Genomic DNA, 20,258 nt, shown 5'->3' on the forward strand with positions numbered 1-20,258 from the left:
TGGCAGCCATTGATGGGGCTGGGACAGCGGGCGGGGAATGGGGCCTGCCCAATTTGGCTGATTTGGCCACAGCTAAATCTCTGAATCAGATTTAGGCCAGTGATTCGAATCACCACATTGAATCACTGTCCCCCGAATTGGCCAAATCTGAATCTCAAGCAAATACTAGCCGCTTCACACAGGCCTCTTAAGTGTTATATTCAGTGGTCATTAGATAAAATGCCTAAATAAAATTGAGACTAAAGGCCAGAATAGTATAAGTGGGGTATAATGACATAAGTCTCCTAGATCCTGGGCACAAGGCTACTAGGCAAAAGGTGGGTAGCCCTTCCTACTCTTCACCCTGTGGTTTACTTTTCACTGAAGTCAGTGCTGCTGTCAGTCAGAAATAGTGATTCAAGAAGATGTTTGAGTGAAGTGGTTCCCAACACAAAGGACACATGGGACTTTGCCTAGTGAGAGAATGGGAGAGCTATATGCTTCATCACAGCTGAGTGGGATTGCCTTCTGGAGGTGATGTGTTTTTCCTACATGAGCAATTGTTAAATATTAGATACCTAGTAGGCAGAATAGACTTTGAACCTTTGTATTTCTCTTTCTAAGTGTAAAGAAACATGCGAGTGTAAAGAGACATGTGAAGTATCTCTGATATAACTTTGCCATATCTATAGGCTTTGTAATGGTGACAACTACAAATCAAATACATAACTATTCTGAGTTAAAGTGTGATGTGTTAAACTCCTTAGTTGTTGGATGAACATGCTACAACATACATACATATGTTCCAGAGAGTAAGAGTTAATACAGATATTTTTAGTTTTAAGTTCTATTTATATTTCATATATACCAAAAGCAGATTAAAAGATAGATTTGAAAGGGACCTCATGGGTCATTTAGTCCAACCTCTTGCAGGATACACTGTTGGACTAGATGACCTCGTGTGGTTGCTTCCAGACCTACTTTTCTATGATTCTGTGACTCATGCCCAATCTCATGAAGGCTTCACTAAACTGTGCTTGCCCTAGAGAATGGTCAAAGCAGTCCTGTGATGATGATTAATAATAATCAAAATCATTAGTTCCCTGATGAGGGTAGTGAAAACTCTGACTGCCAAAGTGGGAGGGGAACTCCCTTGGAGTGATCCTTTTTAGTTTTAATTTGGGATTTCAACCTTTCTGCAGATGTCTCCTGTCAACATCAGGTTCAGAAGTTCCCCAAGATCAGATCCAGGCTTATTTTTCAGGCTTGTTAGAGTATGTCTAGAGTGAATAACTTTCTGAGGGTGGTCAAGCATTGGCACATAGTGCCAAAGAACTTGTGGAATCTCCATCCCTGTAAATTTTTAAGGGAAGGCTCACCAGACACTTGGCTAGGATGGTTTAGTCAGGGGTGAACCTGCCTTGAGCTAGGGCTTATTCTCTATTGGAAATACTTTTGAGAAAACTGTTCCAAAAATATATGTGAAGTAATTATCAGCAGAAGAATTCTGACTTGGTCAACTACAGCTACTCCTCATTTAACGTTGCTGTTACATTCTTGAAAAATGTAACTTTAAGCGAAACTATGTTAAACGAATCCAATTATGTCACAGTAGTTACCTACTAGCAGGCGGCGGCCAGGCAATGTTATAACTGAACACGGCGCAACTTTAAACAAGTATGTTCTCTAATAGATCAGCAACATAATAAAGAAACAACGTTAACCAGGATGACATTAAGTGAGGAGTACCCATAGTAGTATATTATCAGATTGTTGCATGAGCATATAGAACCTTTCATTCCACTCACTGGGATTATTTTATCAATACTTACCCATGGATCTACTCCTTTTGAATTACATGGCTCTCCCTAACTCAGAATACAAAGACTTCATTACAGTGTACCTGTGTAGAAAGAGGGGAGATATTCACAATACTGTAAGTCTGTACCTAAAGATAGTTTTGTCATACTTTAGTAATAAAATGACAGAGGAAGAAATTGTTTCAGACAGAAATTTCAGAAAGCTGATTATAGGTTTTCTTTTATAGATGTTATGATTTTGTTAAAACAGGCCATATTGAATCCATTGGGTTTTTTGTAATAGATTTCAAAATACATAATAAATGTAAGTAATATGATGACTAATGGGTCAAGTGAAGTTGGAACATTTTAAATGAGAAAATAGCTGGAAACAGTTTTCAGGAAACTATTCCAGTTGATTTTTGGTCCCCCACAAGGTGTGCATTAACATAAACTCCATAGAATCACCTCTGGGACTTGAACTCCCTCTCTGATTTCATTACTGCAATGCGATTCTTTTCCTTACACTGTTAAGTCATCTCCTGCTGTGGTGGGAGCATATAATAAGTGTAATTTATTTATATTTGTCTAATCTCCTTTTAACTCAATAGTCATTTAATCATTCTGTTTCCTAGTAGCTGTTCAGAAAGTTGTGAAGGGTAATTAGAAACTAATAATTGACAGACGTGGATTTACTTGGTAATCTAAAGATATATGTGGTAACGGAAAAAGAAAAAAGCACAGGAGAGAGACAAGCAGATTAATTCAGTTGCACTTCCTACCGGACAAAAAAATGTTTTTATGTATCTTCTAGTGCAGTGTTACCTGTGTATAATTTGCATATACTTTCCTTGATCACAATCTGTCGGCATATATAAGGATCCCTCAATCGTTTATTAACAGTGAGACTCCTCAAACCACCAAGGGTGTTTCTATCCTGTTCTGAATCTATGAAATTCTGTACTGCATATGAAGCAGATGAACAGGGATGAAGCAGAGATCTTGAAGTTCGTGTATGCAAAGGTGACCTTTTTAGACACCTTTGCATCATCCTAGTTCTGGTGAATTTAGACAGTTCTGAAGGGCTGTTTTGGTTACTGTGGCCTGTGTGTCGCTGCCTGAGGTAGCATACTGCCTGCAATCTCTGCTGCGTGACCCATTGTAGTCTTGCCTCCATTCCTAGGACATGTGCCTTGCCTCCATTCCTAGGTTGGTGAAATCATCCTCAAAAGGTGGTCTTCAGCTGTTTTACTCGGTTCTTGTACCTTGGGAGCTCCCTCCTGGAGAAATCCAGAGCTTTTAGTGGCCCTTTACCCATTGTGGAGTTTTAAGGAACTGCTTGAAAACTTCACTTATCTTCACCTGTCACTGTAGTTTGCCCCCTTTATGATGTCACTGATTTCTTCTGAGAGATATAATTTATCTGTCACTTTAACTGTGTTTTTCTTTTAGCAAATGTTAATATTACTTTTGCAGTGCTAAAGACAAAATGTAAAACAGAGTCAAGACTAAATACATGGGTTGCTCAATTTATTTATTTATTTGTTTTACTTACAATGCCAAAGAATCCTGTTGCATAATCTTTTCCTAGTTGTAAAAATAATCTCTGTCATTATGAGGTTGTTAAAATATTTGCAATGAAAGCTCCAATGTTAAATTTTCTGCAATTATTCTCCTGGCTGCCACCAGTTTCTTTAAGGTCTGATTCACTGAATAATAATAACCAACTATAAAACTTTGTCAGATTAGCAAGCATGACAACACTTTTGCTGTGTGACACACAATGTGAAAAACAGTTAAGCTATCCACATAGCCTGTTTTGTATTGCTCCTGTGTTCTAGCACTACATTTTAGAACTAAATTTCTAGCGCTATTTTTTTTTTTGGATGAATTCAGTGCTTATGAAAGTAAGGGCGCTTTTACATGTGTTCCAGGGGTGGCGGGGAGGGGTGATGCTTTAATTAGAGTGGCTCTGAGAGCTTCTTTAAAGCACTGCTGTGTCTCCTGTATCAGTGTCCTCATGCTTAAAAATGGCAGCAGGGACACTTGAACTAAAGCTCATTCAATGCTCCAGGCTCATTCAATGAGCTTTAGTTCAAGCACCCCCACCACCTTTTTAAATGTGGGGACACTTATACCAGTTTCAAAATGGCTGAAACCATTTTGAGATAAACCTGGTTGAATGTAGTATCGGACTTAACTGATTTGGCTCAAACCAGTTCATGCAATATCTGTCCCAGACCCTTTCCTGGTTTAATTGAACCAGACTCCCCCAGCATCCCAGCATACTCTCTGGGCTGGGCGCTCTGTTCCAGCCCAGCTGGGCTGGCCCTATCCCCCTGCTTCCCAGCCAGAGCAGGGACAGGCAGGGGTAGGGGGGCTGGCCAGAGAGGGGTTTAATTCCCCTCTATCTATCTAAGTCTGCTGGGCACTCCCCAATCATTGCTGCAGCACTGGGGCACCGTGGTCCCTGAGGCAGAGGGGGCAAGGAAGGAGGGCTGGTCTCCCCTCTATGCCCACTGGCAGCTGGGTCTGCTCACCATTGCTCTCTAACTCACTTCCTGCAGCAGAATAGGCCCCCATCCCTGCCCCCCCCCCAAGGGTCCCTATCTAGTCATGCCCCCACCCCACTGCTGCAGCAGGAGTGGGCAAGGCCCTTGTTGGGGTCAGCAGCCCCTGTCGTAATGTTGGGGAGCATGAGCCCCATCCCAGAGAAGGTGATGTGCTGTGGGACAACAGTGCTGTGGGGGACTGTGCACAGCAGTAACAGCATCCAGAGCAGGCCAAAGTCCTGCAAGTGCCCCCAATGCCACCATGCTCCATAGCAACTCTGCCAGCCCCGTAGTACAGTCCCCACTAGGAAGAGGCTGGCGCTTGGGGAAACGGGCATGGGAGCTAGTGCCCTAGTCACAGTCACTCCCACTTGCTGCTCCAGCATGTGGGTGGAGGCGGAAGCAGGGCTAGATGCTGCCTGCAGGGCCTTGCAGGAGTGTGGGGAGGGTGGGAACTGAATTACTCCCTATTCTGCCCCTGGTGCACCACAGCCAGATCTGCCTGGCCCAGCCACAGCCACAGCCACCACTCAGGCTGTCCTGTTGGGAGGGGGCTGGCCCCAAGCACAGACTGTCTGCTGCCACTGCTTAGACCAAGCGGTGCCAGCAACTGTTGTTGCAGCCAGGCCAGATAGACCTGGCTGCGGTGCTCTGGGGACAGAACTTCCTGACATTATGACAAGGGGCTGCTGCCCCCAACAAGGGCCCTGTCCCCTCCCACTGTAGCAGTGGGGCAGGGGCATGGCCAGACAGAGCCCCTTAAGAGAGGGGGCAGGGATGGGTTATTCCTCCTACCGCCGGTGTCTGGAAGAGGGGACAGCAGGTGGCTTATTCTGCCACTGGGAGCAAGCATGGCAGTGACAGCAGTCAGACCCAGCTGCCAATAGGAGTAGAGGGGAGACAACCTCCTCCCTGCCCCCATCTGCCTTAGGGGCCATGGTGCCCTACTGCTGCAGCAGCAAGGGAGGAGTGTCTGGCAGACCCAGCTCGGGTCCCTGCTGGTGGGATAGAGAGGGGGAATGAAACCCCTCCCTGGCCAGTTCAGCCTGGACATGCCCCTCCCAAGACAGCTTCCCTGCAGCGGAGGGCATGCTTTAGCACCCCCTGGCGCCTGGCCTGAGCAACTGCAGGCATGTGCTCATAGTTCATCAGTCCAGAGAGAAGGTTTGTCCTGTTGATGTTGAACCTGTTACCAACTGGTTCAACCTAGGCAGGTTAGACTAAACTGAAAAGATTGAATCAATTCAGGCTCTGGCTTTTTGAATATCAGTTCCTAGCCTAAGTGACTAATGGCATTGATTAAGTACAGAAATACTGACACAGGTGCTATGCAAGTTTCCCTACCCAGTGCTGCCAGTGCACATCAGTCCTAGTTGGCCTAATTAGCACTTTTGTCTTTATCTTAAAGAACCCAACAGAGCTTTGTTGGACAATTCCTCATCTGTTCCTTAGGGCTCTCTTACGCACTTCATGCTAGGTTTTTAGTGTGTCACTTGTGTTCAGAATAAGTATTATAGCACATTTATACTTTATGCCTATAAAATGTGATGCTAACATTAAGAATCATATCAAATGTGATATTGAAAAAGAAGTAAAATATATATAAATGAGGTTACTCCTTGCCATTTACATTTAATATTTACTTACAGAGTTGTACAAAGAACATGTTTTAATTTCATCCTATACAGCCATTATGTAGATGCATAAAGCTAATCTAATGGGTTAAAAAATTCAGAACTGCCTTAATAGTTTATGAATCCAAATCCCAGTGGGAAGAGTTACTCAGGTGTTTTGGAAAATATTGCACACACATTTTTACACTTTTTAAAAAATGTGTTTATTTACTTAGAACGTCTCTTTCTGTCTTTTCTCTCATTGCTTTGGGGGGCTCTTGGCACATGAGGCTGTAACCTGATTTGTCATTCTCCCTCTGCATAATGAAAGGGGTAGAATGATGAATTTTGTAAAGATTGAGTGTTAGGACCACATTTTTAGATAAATTTACATACCTAAAAAATAGGTAGGTACCTTATGGGTTTTTCAGAAGCGCCTGGGCTTCTAAGATCTATTGATTTCAAGGGAAGTTAGACATCTCAGTGCTCTAGAAAATCCCACTAAGTGCCCACTAGCTTTTTTATGGCTAAGTGAAGATATCCAAAAAGCCCAAGGCAGAATCGGTAAAGCTTATGCAGGTTTCTGCAAGTGGCGTAGGTTATTTTGGGGTGAACAAAATACATGTTTGCCCTTGGGGGTGGGGAACGACATGCAAGCTGCATGCATTGACCATGGCCAGCAGGTTGGGTGGCACTCGGGCTGCCTACAAGTGGGCTTCCCAAGCAGCCAGAGACTGCCAAGCTCAGACCTGGCCACCCTGACTGGCTGCTGGGTATGAGAGAGCACACCTCCCTCCCCCTCCTCTGTCCTCATCAGCCACAGGCATCTGTCAGCTGCAAGCAGCTGGCCCATCCTTTGCAGCACAGTCATGCTCCCTAGGGTTGCACCCACTTGTGTAGGGCATAGGTGCTGGGATCCCACACACCCACCCAAGTACTATGCCCCTTGCAAGCAAGCACAACCAAAGGAGCCCAACTGAGTAGCAGAGCATGCCTCAGCACCCCTTCCTCTCCCTCCCCCTACCCCCCACTATCATCAGCCACTGTGCTGACTTGGCTCTGTGAGGGCATTTATACACATACTGCGGGAGTGTGTGTGGGGCAGGGGGGAAGGCGGGCGCTTTAATTAGAGCGGCTCTGCCACTCTAAATAAAGTGCCCAGAGCATCACGTGTATCAGCGTCCCCGCACTGAAAAATCATGTTGGGGATGATTTAACTAAAGCTCATCAAAGTTAAAGTGCCATTTTTCAACACGTGACACTAGAATCTGCTGGAGCACAGTAATTACCATGCCCCACCAGACTCAATTCATCAAATCTGCTCTGACGCACTGTAATTGCATCATGTTGGAGCGGCCTAGCTGCATACTGTATAGGCACCCTGACAGCCCAGGAGCAGGGCTGGCTGGGTGCTCAGCTTGAGCAGCCAATCATGGGGTGAATGGTAGCATGCCTCACTGTGAGGGGGAGCTAGCAAAGGCTCCTGGGATCCTGGCGGGCAGCAACCTAACATGAATTGTTAATGGATCGGGTACAGAAGTTTGATTCTTTGACCTAACCTAAATTGATTAAGTTTGAGTACACATTGAACCAGGTCTATCTTAGACTGGGTTCTGCTACTTTTAAACCAGTTTGTGTGCACTAAACATCTGTACTGCTAAGGGTTTAAACCGGTTTCCTAGCACTTATACTAGTAAAAGTCTAATGTCTGTACCTAACCTATGGGAGAAGCAAGGATTTTCGTGGGTGATATGTTGTATTGAACCAACTTCATGCTCATGATAAAGTTAGACAACTTTATATAATGCAAGGTTGTCTTTATCCCTGCTATGTAGTTGGTCCAAAAAACATTTTCACCCATGAAAATCTTGATTTCTAGCATAATTCCTGGGACATCACAGCTACATCACTCCATCTGTTCCTTTAGGAACCTAAACATGTTTAAAAATCTGCCCCTTACAGTCATAGCTTGCCCTTCCTTCTTTTTTCTTCTGATGGGAGAGGGGCAGGGTGATTTTTTTTTTTTTTTTTTTTTTTTTTTTTATCTTCTGCCCATCTTTCTGACTTCTGTACGTGCCTCTCTAGTATTTCCCAGTCTCAGATAGCATTTGCTCTAACTTTCAATTTAACATGGAAAGTTTAAGAACAAAAGGAAATATTTTCAGAAAGCTATTTTTTCAAATGGAGAGTTAGAGGTTCTTCAGCTTTAATTTTAAGCTAACTCCTGCCAGTGAACCACTAATACTATTTTTCTTAGAAAATGTTATATGTATCAAATCCTGAACTTTTTCCCTATAGACATCATAGAAGTCTGACCCGGCCAGTAGCAAGTATATATCTTGTCATTGTGGAATAACTTTAAGGATGTGTGTCTAAGGCCCACAGTCAAGGACGCCCTTCAGCATGTGCTTCAGATTCACTGCCATCTCTATTAATATTAAGCATTCCTGATCAGAGTGTAAGGCCCTCAACCTTCCCCTTGACATGCAACAGAAAGTTCTATTGACCCTAAAGAGCAGAGGAGTCAGGTTCATCTGGCTGCACCACAAATCTCACGTGGTTTTGAGTAAAAAGCACAAGTAGTTACTTCAAAATTATTTGAGTCTTGGCCCAGTTTTGATGGAAAGGTTCATCAACCTGTGTGAACTTTCCAACAAACCTTGTCTCCAGTGTGAATTTATTGTAAATGTAGATTCGAGTGGTGCTGTGTTTACTGTTAACATTTTGCATGGCTTAGATGCATAAATGAAAGTGATCAGATTTTGTTCTGCAGCTGCAAACACCAGCAAAATGAAAAAGATTTTCCCCTCCCAAGGAAGAAGCTTTTGCTTTAGTACTGAGTAAAAGCTGAATTTCAAAGCAAAAATTAAAACCAGTTAAACCTAGATGTCTCTGCAGAATGCCATCACCAACTAGCTGTGAGAAGCATTTAGTAACACAGAAATAATTTTTAACTAAATTCGACATGGCAGCTGTACAGTAATCATCTTGGTATTTTGCTAGAATGCAGCATCACAACTACCAGAAATTTCATTGCAACCAGTGCATTCCATAGTATTTGAGTGTCCTCATAATGATGGACTATGAGATTTTCAGCTAACCAGAGGGTGCTGGGATGGCACAGGTGCTAAGGTGCACAGTTGGCAGCCCATAGGCCACAAGTTTGAGGCTATAGCACAGTGTGGCCGTGGCAGACTCCAGCAAATCTGTAAATTCTGCTAAATACCTTTTCACACAAGGACACAAAAAAGGAAGGCAAGAAAAGCCAACCAGAAAATATTACGAGGATTTTACAGAAAGGAAAACTATATTTTAAAAGGTTATTTGTGTGCTGTCTTCTGCCTCCAGTACTTTAGCAAAGAAATCTAAGTTTGTTTTGTATTTCACATTTAAGCACAAAAATATATTAAGAATTATTACATGATCACTGAGAGAAAATCAAAAATTATACATTATCTATTTATTTAAATGTGGTGAACATTTCCATGGTTGGCTTGAGGGTTTTCAGAGTTTATATACGTTATTTTGCGTGATTAAAACTCAAGGGAAGGAGGAGTATATTTCATTGTGATGGACAAAGATTTATATACTTATCCTCCCACATGCTGAGATTAGGTCTCTTTGTTTTCAGAAGTCCATGGTGATGCCTGAAAAAATACAGGGAAATAAATGTATGTTTGTTAGGTTTCCTTCCTTCAAATCATAAACAGTGATCACTGTTCTTTAACAATTTTAGTGATTCGTCAAAGCCAGTTTATTTAGAGAAAAGCTGTTCTCTTGTGTTTTACTATTGATACAGTGACATAAATGAATCCTAGAAGAAATATTGCTATAAGTATTTGCTAGATTTAAAATTAAAAAGCATTTTTTGTATTAAAATAATTGCAGTATGACAACTTTTGTTAATGTTTTTGCCTTTCTTAATTCTTTTCCACAGCTGACATCAATGTGGATATATCAAAGCCATTGAAAGCAAACTTTAGCTTTGTCAAACTTGATCAAATAAATAATTTTCTAGAAAAAATCATGAATCCAAATGATAATGAAACCAACAAAGAGGCTTCTGTATCAACCAATGCTATTCCAAGCAAAGATGACACATCGGCACGCAGTTTGTCCTATATAAAGGATCCTCTCCCTGTAGTACATGCTGATGAAGGGCAAAAGGTTTCTGTCCAAGAAAAGTTGTGGGGGGCTGTTTCCTGCTTTCAGAAAATTTCCATTCATACTGTTCAACTGGTTGTTTCTCTGGAGACCGTTCCACACCCTAATCAACCTTGCCTGTCAGCATCTTTATCAAACCTCAGTGGAAGCCTGTACATCAAAGCTGGGCGTAAAACTCCAGGTAAGATATTTTTAAAATATATATTGCTACTTATTTCTGTAAGTGACATTATATTACTCATTTTGACCAGGTATGGCTGTTCAAAAAGCCTGAGGCAGAAGCAATCTAAGTTATAGGCACCCTAGGTTAATTTGGGAAAGAACAGAACACACGTTCACTCTTTGGTGCGGGGGCGTGCAGGCTGCCTGCACTGACCACGGCCACCAGGTTGAAGTCATTCCTGCACAACCCTCAGTGAGCTCCCCACTGCCAAGTACAACTGAGTTTCTGGGCCACCCTAATTGGCTGCTGAGTCTCTGGGCCACCCCAGTTGGCTGCCAAGTCTCTGCAGCAGAAGCCTCCATCCCATGTTGTCCTCCACCCTCATTGGGCTCTAGCTCACAGCTAGCAGGAGCTGGAGGAGCAGAGAGATTCAGTGCTGGCTTGGAGCTAGGAGAGCCTGAGCTGGGTCTGTGCAAGAAAATCCTCCATTCCCCTCCACCACCACCCTTGTGGCTCTCATCTGGCCAGAGGCAGGACGCAGGGCTGGGAAGAGATTCTCTGCTGGTATGGGGCTGGCTAGCCACTTGGCTGGAGCAGTGCACCTCCCTTAGTGGGGAGGGGGGTTAGTGGAGAGCTGCAAAGCAGTCTGGGATGCAAGTGGACAATGACCTAACTTGAGTCAGTAGGGGATCTCATACAGAAGTTCAAGAGACCAGTCTAACCTAACTCAATAAAATCTGATACGACATCGATCCAGGTCTACCTTAGACTGCGTTCTGCCATTTTTAAAGCAGTATGCTGAATTTCTGTTCGGTTACAGATGTAACCGGTTACTGTTTCCAGTCACTTATACCAGTTTACTTGTAATGTCTGTACCTGGCCTTTAAAGTGGGGATAGTGAGGTACAGAGTTTTAAGTTGCTCTTGGTTACACAGCAGATCTGTAGCAGAATCCAGTGTGCTTAGTCCATGATTGTATATCTGATCTTAACACTGTGCATGGGGTGGGGAATAGGGTTCAGTAAACTAGTTACACTCCTCTGATCCAGGCCTACATGGGGACATCCTTAATTTATAATGCTGACATAAGGCTCCCTCCACCAACAGAGGTTTGAGTATAACCAGTTCTGCCCTTCTCTTTCCCCAGTTTGTACTGCCCTCAGCCAGCCCACACACATACCTCCTCCAAGAATCAGTGTTTCCTCCCCTACACAGCAAGAACCTTCCACTAGGAGTTCCAGCCTTTTCATAGCTTATACAACACAAAGTGTCCTTAAGAGGACTGGAATTTTGGTTCCCAGTCTATTATAAGTTTTAGAACTATAATTTTTACACAATAATTCATCAGCATTATAGAAAAGCAAAGCTTGCTCTATCCTATTCTGTTTGGCACATTACACAATAAGTAGAATTCAGTACTAGATTCTTGTACATTCTTTCTGGCTTTGCCTTGGGCTCACTGTGTGACCTGGAACTAAATAATTAATCTGACTCAGTTTCCTTATTAGTAAACTGGCAAAAATAGTTTTGGTACTTCCTGGACCTGTCAGGGTTTTTATATGGTTTAACAGTATTTGAAAAGTACTTTGAGAACCATGGATGTATTGATATATGAATGCAAAACATATATCAATACATCCATATAATTATTTATTAGTAGAGTTTATTATCAATTACCATAATCTTTGGATAAATACTTCCTGCAGAGACAAGACATTCTGATAACACACTTTGCATACACAAGAGAAAAACGTGAAAATTCTACTATTTATAAGCCTTAATGACTTTAAAATGTGCAGTTGTTCTTTGTGGGAGTTCTACTGTAGGTATATAAACATCTAAATTTGTACACACTGGTTCTTCTCAGCAGGAGAAAAAGTCACAGGCCAAAAATGAAACTTTCAACTGTGACGGCATTTTCTGTACTGTAAAATGTGAGATAAAAAAATGAGGAATTTCACACTTTAAGTAAAATTGGGAAAACACCAAACATAAGTTTTGGTTTGAGAAATTGTTGAATTATATTATAAGCTATTTGGTTAGTCTCTTACTAAAATTAATTAAATGATACATATAGATCAGTGGTTCTCAACCTTTTTAGACTTAAGGCACCCCTTGTTAGATTCAAGGCACCCATGAAAACTGCCAGCTCTTACTTTTCACTCATATTCTGACTATGGAAAAATAATAATAATCTGTTGCAAAGAGTTGAGAATAATAATAATAATAATCTGTTGCAAAGAGCTCAGAAAGACCACTGCAGGTCAAGAATCTATAATGTTAAAAGCATTAAATCTTTGGGTTTATCTTGTAAATCATGTTTGCACACTTAATAGTGCTAACATTGTGTGACAGTCCATGGCACCCTTAAAAGGATCTTAAGGCACCCTAGGATGTCAAAACACCCTGGTTGAGAATCCTGGGTTTACAGGTTCTGGAAGTGAGCCAGATCCAGGCAGTTGACAGAGTAGCTTAAGAGATAAAGAAAGTAGTTTGAAGTTGTGAAATATGAGTTTTGGGCCAAGTTAGGTGATTTATTTCTTTCTCATCAGAGAAGTTCTGCTCAGGCCAACAAGCTTCAGTGCCTTTTTATTGTTTTAAAAGTTAAAAATGAAAAATTTAAGGTTCGTAGAACATGAAAGGCTGTGAAAGTGCTGGAGGCTGAAATTCTTGATTTATCCGTAAATAAAGTGAGGTACAAAAAGGAACAGTGAATGCGTTCCCACGCTTTTCCAATCATATCTCAATCCTAGCATGGAAAGAGCTGCAATCAAGTAGAGTAAAGGGCATTTTTAATATCCTTTACATAGTTTTAGCTTTCTCTGTGTGTTCTGATCCTCTTTTTTTCCGTCCCATCCCGTCTGTCACTTGTACATTAAAACCTCCTATGGTACATTACAGTATCCACAGCAAGCTTCTAGATATCAAAGCCAAATCCTCTCAATCACTGCACTATATAGCAATTTGGCAAACTCAGCAGTGTATATCATTTACCCTAGAGCTTGCATCCTCCTTAAAGATGAACTTACCTTAACTTGCACATTAAGCCTCAAGCGCATTCTGCTGCATAGTTATGCTTCTTAATCCTCCTGGGCAGCACCAAAAGACGGACTTGTTTTTTAAATGCTGCAAATAATACACAAGTCTTCAAGGTTTTTTTAGTCTTGCCAGCAGTATTAAATAATGTGATAGTGGTGCTGAAATCTAATAAAAAATCAAAGTTAGTTATTTAACATGAAAAACGGCCCTAACCAAACAGTACATAGAGATCAACAGATTCTTTCATGATCCTCCAATTACAGCCCATGTATCTTTCTATTTTTGTAATAGGAAAAATGAATGCACCTACACACAAGTTTACAAATTTCAATATGGCAAAATGAAAAATTGTTTTAACTTTCAATAACTCAAAAACACAAAAAGCTGTATTTGATACTGATATTTAATAAATGTAAAGGTATATTTTTAGTTAATTTGAAAGAAAAATGGTGGTAGCATTCCTAGTGGAAAGAAGCTTAAAATACTATGAAGGAACTTACCTGTTATTTTTTTCTTAAGGGTAATCAAAAGAAACAAAAATACTGCATTACTGGCAAGGTTTGTTTTATTAAATGTAGAAGTATCATGTAAGTTAACTGAATTAAGATGCAGTAGCTGTGTCAGAAGCCGATTTTGGAGAGCAAGGAGTATTTAATATATGTCAGTTCTTCATTATTTTTCTTCTTTAAAAGTTTTATAGATATACCTTTTGAACTGAACAGGGTTAATGTCAGTTTTTTATAGTATGAAACTAATACGCAAATACTTTACTGTGTCTTTGATTTTACAGTCATATAACTATTGTGACCATCTGTAGCAGCTGCATTTTACGAATTATTTGCTGAACCAAACTGAGTACAATGACAAAAGTAGTCATCTCAGATGTACTGTTAAAACAAAGGAAGAAAAGGAGCATTGCTTGCCTTTTTTACAGTATAGCCATCTGCTGTACAGATGTTTTTATATAGAATGACTTCAGATTCAATAATTGTAGAAAATTTTCATTAAAACCTCAACAATTTGCACTTGTTTACTTGAATCTGCATAACTCCCGAGTGAGACAACACAACACACTTGGGGTTTCTTTGGTTCTCACTAGCTTTCTCTTTGATCTTTTTTGATGTGCTGACTTTAATAAACATAGTTAAAAACACTGTTCAAAAAACATCATGGAAAAAACTACAAAGGAACAATTACAGCAGTAGAAACTACTCTAATCCCTTACTTACGCAAGCTATTTTTAGTGAAATATGTTTTTTTACACATTTTATGTGACAGTATTTTATAAACAGTGTAAATGGCCTTTTTTCCAGATGAGTTTTAATATAGGAGATGAAGTTGGTTTGTAATGCTAGAGGAATCCTATGTGCTAAGAATTATTTAGAAATACACACATGGGAATGTGTCGTCGACATTTTTCCTTCCTCATGGGTAGAAAACAAATCTTATGACCTTTTGTAATGACTTTAGGTTTTTACTTGAGATGAACAAAGCATTTTGCCATCTATAATTTTTGAAAAAGTATCATTATTCCCCCAAGACCTTTAGAGTTAGTACAGTTTAACCATGCAAGCTAAAAACCTTCTTTTTACTTTTACTTTTTTTTTCCCCACACCTAAGGAAGAAAGTTCATGACTTTTGAAAAATATAGTGGCTAATCAGTTGAATTATTTTTTTCATGTTTTAACAGAAGAAAATGGAAGCAGTGGTATCATACATTGCAAGTACAGTTACTGTAGACCTAATTAAGAAAACCTTTATTCTGCTTAGCTTGTTGCAGTGTTACACAGCCCTAAAACCTAGTGTTTCAAGGGATTTAATTTTTTTTAATGCTGCAGGTTTTAATACAACTGTGACTTGTAACAATATGATTCCTGTTTCTGTTAGAATATTTATATTATCCTGTGCATTCGTGGCTAAGTCCTGAGTATTCTAGTTTTAGTAATATAATATTATAGAATATGGCATACTATATTGCAAAAAGCTGCAGGCAAACATCATTAACAGTTAAGTAAAAGGAAGTTAATTTTAGTTAAGTAAAAGGAAGTTATGGTACTGTGACTTGCAAAGTCATCAGTTAAAATCTTAGTGGAGGTAAATTTAAATTTAATTCTAGTAATTTTACATTACCACTTTTGTACCAATTATACATAGGCAAATATAGAATTACCTGTTGAAATGGTAAATATTGTGAGTTTGCTCAGGTATTTTGTTGGCAGTTTTTTTGACCTGTCAACCAGGAAATGCCAGTTCAGGAGCAGTCCTAGGAACTGATCCCATGAGAAGTCGGGTATTCTCTACAGCGCTGATTCTCAACTGTGGGATATTCTGAGATCCTTTCGAGGGTTTCACTGGATACCATGCAGTGTTAGCATTGTTAGGTGTGGAAACGTGATTCACAAAATAAACTCGCAGATTGCAAATAGGAATCCATAATGTCAAAAACTTTTTGACCTGTTATGATTCTTCTAAGTTCTTTCCAGCAGAAAATTGCTCTACTGCTTCTCTGTAATAAAAAAAAATGAGTGAAAACTAAAAGCTGGCATTTTTCAATGGGCACATTGAGTCTGAAAAGGTTAAAAATCACTGCTCTAATCTGCACCTAATCTCATGGGAATCGGTGGGATTTGAAGGAACTCAGCACTGCACCTGAGATGCATAGCTTATTGTAGCATTGTGGTGCATGTCATTAAGCTTGGATAAAAATCCTTACAATTCACTAATGAAAGCTAGAAAGCAAGATGCAACTCTGAGTCTCACACATGTGTCACAGATCATTTAGAGTGCTTCTGAAATTGGCACTACCTGCTGAGGTAAAAGATAAAATAGAGTAAATAAGAAAAAACACTGCTGACCTGCTCTGGGCTAGGGAGCCCATGAGAGAGGACTCTGCTCAGTGTCTTAAGCTATGGGGTGGGAGTGGGGAGACTCACAACCATAAAGGATCCAATTAATTGTGTTCTGCATAGCACAAGTATTATAGCATAAATAACTTTCACTACCCTTCACCTCTTTTTGCAGATATAATTATTTTAGCATGCGAGTAAGGGGCAAAAAAGTAAGTGTTTGTCCTCTTTGCGTGAAAATTGAACATATATCTACTAGTCTCCGATTCATTAAAATGTAGCATACTTTAGATCATTTTTATGAAGATAAATAAAATAAAATGTAGATTTCATGTATATCAATCAGTATACAGCAGAGACCAATCTTTTCATTTCATAGTTAACCAACCCTCTTGAGAAAACTCTGCTAAGGCGTTGTCATAGCCTTTGGATGCTGCAGATATGCAAGTTAGCCTAAGGGGAAATAAAACATTAAATTAGATATGACTACCTAAAATAATATGCAGCAGTAACAAGCCATTTACAACACCCAGAAGACCTTTGTTACTTTTAGAAAGAAATATAAACTCTTTCCAACACTTGAACAATAGGAAATGAATTCTTTGTCAGTAAAAGCCAGAGGACAAACTACATATTTAAATGGCCACTGAGGATTAAGGTGGAAGTACAGCTTGTAGACAGCTATACAAATCACTAACAAACCTTAATGAATATTGGGTGTGGGCATCAGGGTCCTGTCAGTTTTGACACCATGTCCCAAGTAGCTTAAACCCAACACTCAAGAAAAGGTGGAGACCTCATCAGGTCTCTAACATCTGGGATTTTATTTGTCATTTTGGCATACCCAGCAAGCGCAAAAGAAAGAGTAAAAGGGGATTATCCTGACAATGAAATGAGTTACTGAATCTTGTGATAATGAAAAGCAGAAGAATTCTAATTCCTTTCTATAGTCCCTGAGGTGGAGGTGCGTTTATAGTTCTGCAGAAGTAAAATGTAGGAGGGAAGAACAGATGGCCTAAAATCCATGAAACAAGACACCACCTAATCCCAGGACTGAGTACCACTATTAATCCTGGTCAGATTCCCTACTGTTACTTTATAACAGGGTTCAGAGTTGCTACTGATGAACTGGCATGTCTATTTTTAAAAAATTGCAAATTAGCTGTAGGTAGCTGAGTTAAGACAATGTGTTCTGAATGTGTGGGACCATTAAATAATGTAGTTCAATCTCCAAAGTGTGGATGACTTCCAAGTGGAACAGAATCAAACAATTTTATGTTTGTTTAGAACGAACTTCATTGTTTTAGAAATCTCAGTTACTACCTTCATTATCAAAGCAATTGTATACTATGTAAAATGGAATTATTTTAGGTATGTAGGTACGTATGCTTTGTATGACTGTAGTAGGAACTCTATCATTCTCTTAATGGTGATTTTACAGCATATGCATCCAGCAGAAACTGTATAACAGTGAAGTAATAGTTTTGATTTGTTTAATTTTACATTTTATATTTTTCTATGGAATGTTTACTTTCTTAAAAATATAACCATCTCATACACAGTACTGGGTTTAAGAAGACATTGGGATCAAGCATGGGATGTGGTGACATGAGACCTGACTCTGGGCTATATTTTCACAGTTGTCCACTATGGAGTGTGTCAGGTATTGAATGCCCATATAAGATTCATAGGGCCTGATTTATAGCTGCTCTGACCACTTAACACTGTATCAGTTAACAAAAAATGTAGGTGTTAAGCAAGCACCTCTCAAAATCAACCCTCAGGTGTCCTGCATACTTAAAATTTAAGGTACCCAAAATTACTAGTCAATATTAAAAATGTGAGGTGGGGACTGTATCTGGTTCCATTGTCTCATCTATAAAATGGGAATAAGAATGTTTAGCTACCATTCTAAAAACGTTTGCTATCCAGAGATGAAAAGTGATATTAGAGGAAAGTATCTGGATGATATTCTGTCTTTAATTTTATTACCAGTCCAATTGTCATAGTAGGCAAAATCCTGGCCTTACTCAAGTGATCGGAATTTTGCGACTGATTTCTGTAGAACCAGCATTTTCCCCAAAGTCTGTCACAAGAATTCTTCCACGCACTCTATTTAATATTTTCTTATTCCATTACGTTTTCCTCTATTGTACTTTATTGCAGTTATTAGCAAATACATTGTAAATTGTTTTATACATAGGACAATTGTCAAACAAAAATGAAATGCTTCCTAAATACAGCAAACTGTAAATCTGTTTGCTGTATTTAGGCAAACCACATGAAGAGAAATTATCGAGTCAGCAATTGACTAGAGATTTCCAAACTTACTATTCAGTAATATAATGGACATTATGTACTTGCCCAGCTTTTTTTTTTTTTTTTTTTAAGGGAGATGAGTTCATTTCAGATAGATAACTATCTCAGACTTTTCTTCTGATTCATCACTTACCTGAACTTCATTTGAACCTTGTTAGACACAAAACAAGCAGGATTCCTGGCCCAAGCTATAAAATATAATTAAGCCCTTTTGAAATGATGTGTAAAAGAACATAGCTTTACCCCCACTATAACCACTACCATCACCACAACCAATAAAGTTAAATCAAGCACTGCCTGTAGTGGATTAAAATAATAAATGTTCCTGGATTTTAGTGTTTGAAGTACTTGAAGAAAACAGGCTTCTAGCAGCCAGAGCTGCTGAATGCAGGGGGGACATTTATTAATGACGAATTCAAGGATTTGGCCTGTTCAAGATCACTACTTTCTGTTTACCGTGTGTTACACATCTCACGTTTTTACAGAGCCCACATGTATCGTCATGCAGCGCTGAAAAACCTCTCTTTCCACAAAGAATTGTTAATTGGTAATGTGCAAGTATTGTTCTCCCAGGGAAGAAGAACTATCATAAGATTCTGTTCCACACTAATGAGAAATCCAGTTCAGTTAGTAGATTTTTAAGTAAATCTCTTCTGGAAAATTGCCCTTAACTCGTTGTCTCAGTTTGTTTGCTGCTGCTGTTTAGTCACTTCCTTCATCTGGTGACTTTTAAACTAACTGCAGCATTTCCCCATATAGTTATTTTAATAGCTGTGGTCCAAAGCTTGTTCCCTTTGCAGCTCTTTCTTAAAGGATACCTATGGAGAATCCAGCACAACTGTTCAAACCATTTGTGATATGATATATCTGAAGTTTAAGACATGAGTAATATATATATATACAAGCAACCAGCTTTTGGTGTTTTTTAACACTGTTACAACATATAATACTAAAAAATATAGATACTTTTGTAGTTAGAAAACATCTAGTAGTAAATCCTTTATAGAGGGAAGAAAGAAGAGAGCAATTTGTATAAGTAACTCAACACCAGCAGTTTAATCTGAATTGCATAAAAAATAAAAGCTTACCTTAAGCAGTTGAAATATTTTCTCCTTCAGTTCAATTAGCAAAGAAAAGTATGTGGTAATTAATCTTTGAAGAGCTAGATCATGTGCAGCTGCAATGGAGGGAGCTGTTTTCATGCATTCCTGCATTGCCAGGATGCAACTGGTAGAACCATCACTTCCCCCAACTCCCTCCACTGGCACAGCAGTATACCACATATTTTGCTGGTGCTGGATACATCCACATGCATGTAATCCCAAACAAATGGAAACAGACCAGCAATCAGTCAAGACAGTACTCCAGTTTCTATGGCTAAATACAGACAGTCAAAAAGCCCAAAGCTGAATTGATTCAATCTTCACAGGTTAGTCTAAGATGCATAGATAGAACCAAAAAGCAAGTGAACAGATATTCAGGTTTGATTCTGGAAATGCAACAACATACCTGTGGTGGCTCAGGCCAGAAGCCAGGGGATGCTAGAGCATGCTTCCGTGCTTGGCTGGAGCAGGCAACCTAGGCCACAAGCAGCGCTCCCACCCAGAAAGGAGCTGGGTTTCAGGGGAGGTGCAAAGTATCCTGGGATGCTGTAGGAGTGTGAGTTAACTTGAATCTGGAGGGGATCTGGGACAGAAGTTCAATAAACTGATTTAACCTTAATCCATTAAGTCTGATATTACATCCTCCAGGTTTATCTTAAACTAGTTTTGGCCATTTTGAAAA

General features: G+C 39.8%; 1 protein-coding gene across 1 annotated transcript in view; it reads left to right on the forward strand.

The window, feature by feature from the left end:
* The window catches only part of VPS13B (vacuolar protein sorting 13 homolog B), an 869,608-nt gene that overhangs the window by 709,920 nt on the left and 139,430 nt on the right, over nucleotides 1-20,258 (forward strand). Inside the window, exon 35 of the mRNA XM_019545488.1 lies at nucleotides 9,881-10,288. Within this exon, the coding sequence (XP_019401033.1) occupies nucleotides 9,881-10,288 (408 nt within the window). The remainder of the gene's footprint in view (nucleotides 1-9,880; nucleotides 10,289-20,258) is intronic.

Source organism: Crocodylus porosus, unplaced genomic scaffold (genome assembly GCF_001723895.1).
Source record: "Crocodylus porosus isolate Cpor-Errol unplaced genomic scaffold, CroPor_comp1, whole genome shotgun sequence".
Taxonomy (NCBI): Eukaryota; Metazoa; Chordata; order Crocodylia; family Crocodylidae; genus Crocodylus; species Crocodylus porosus.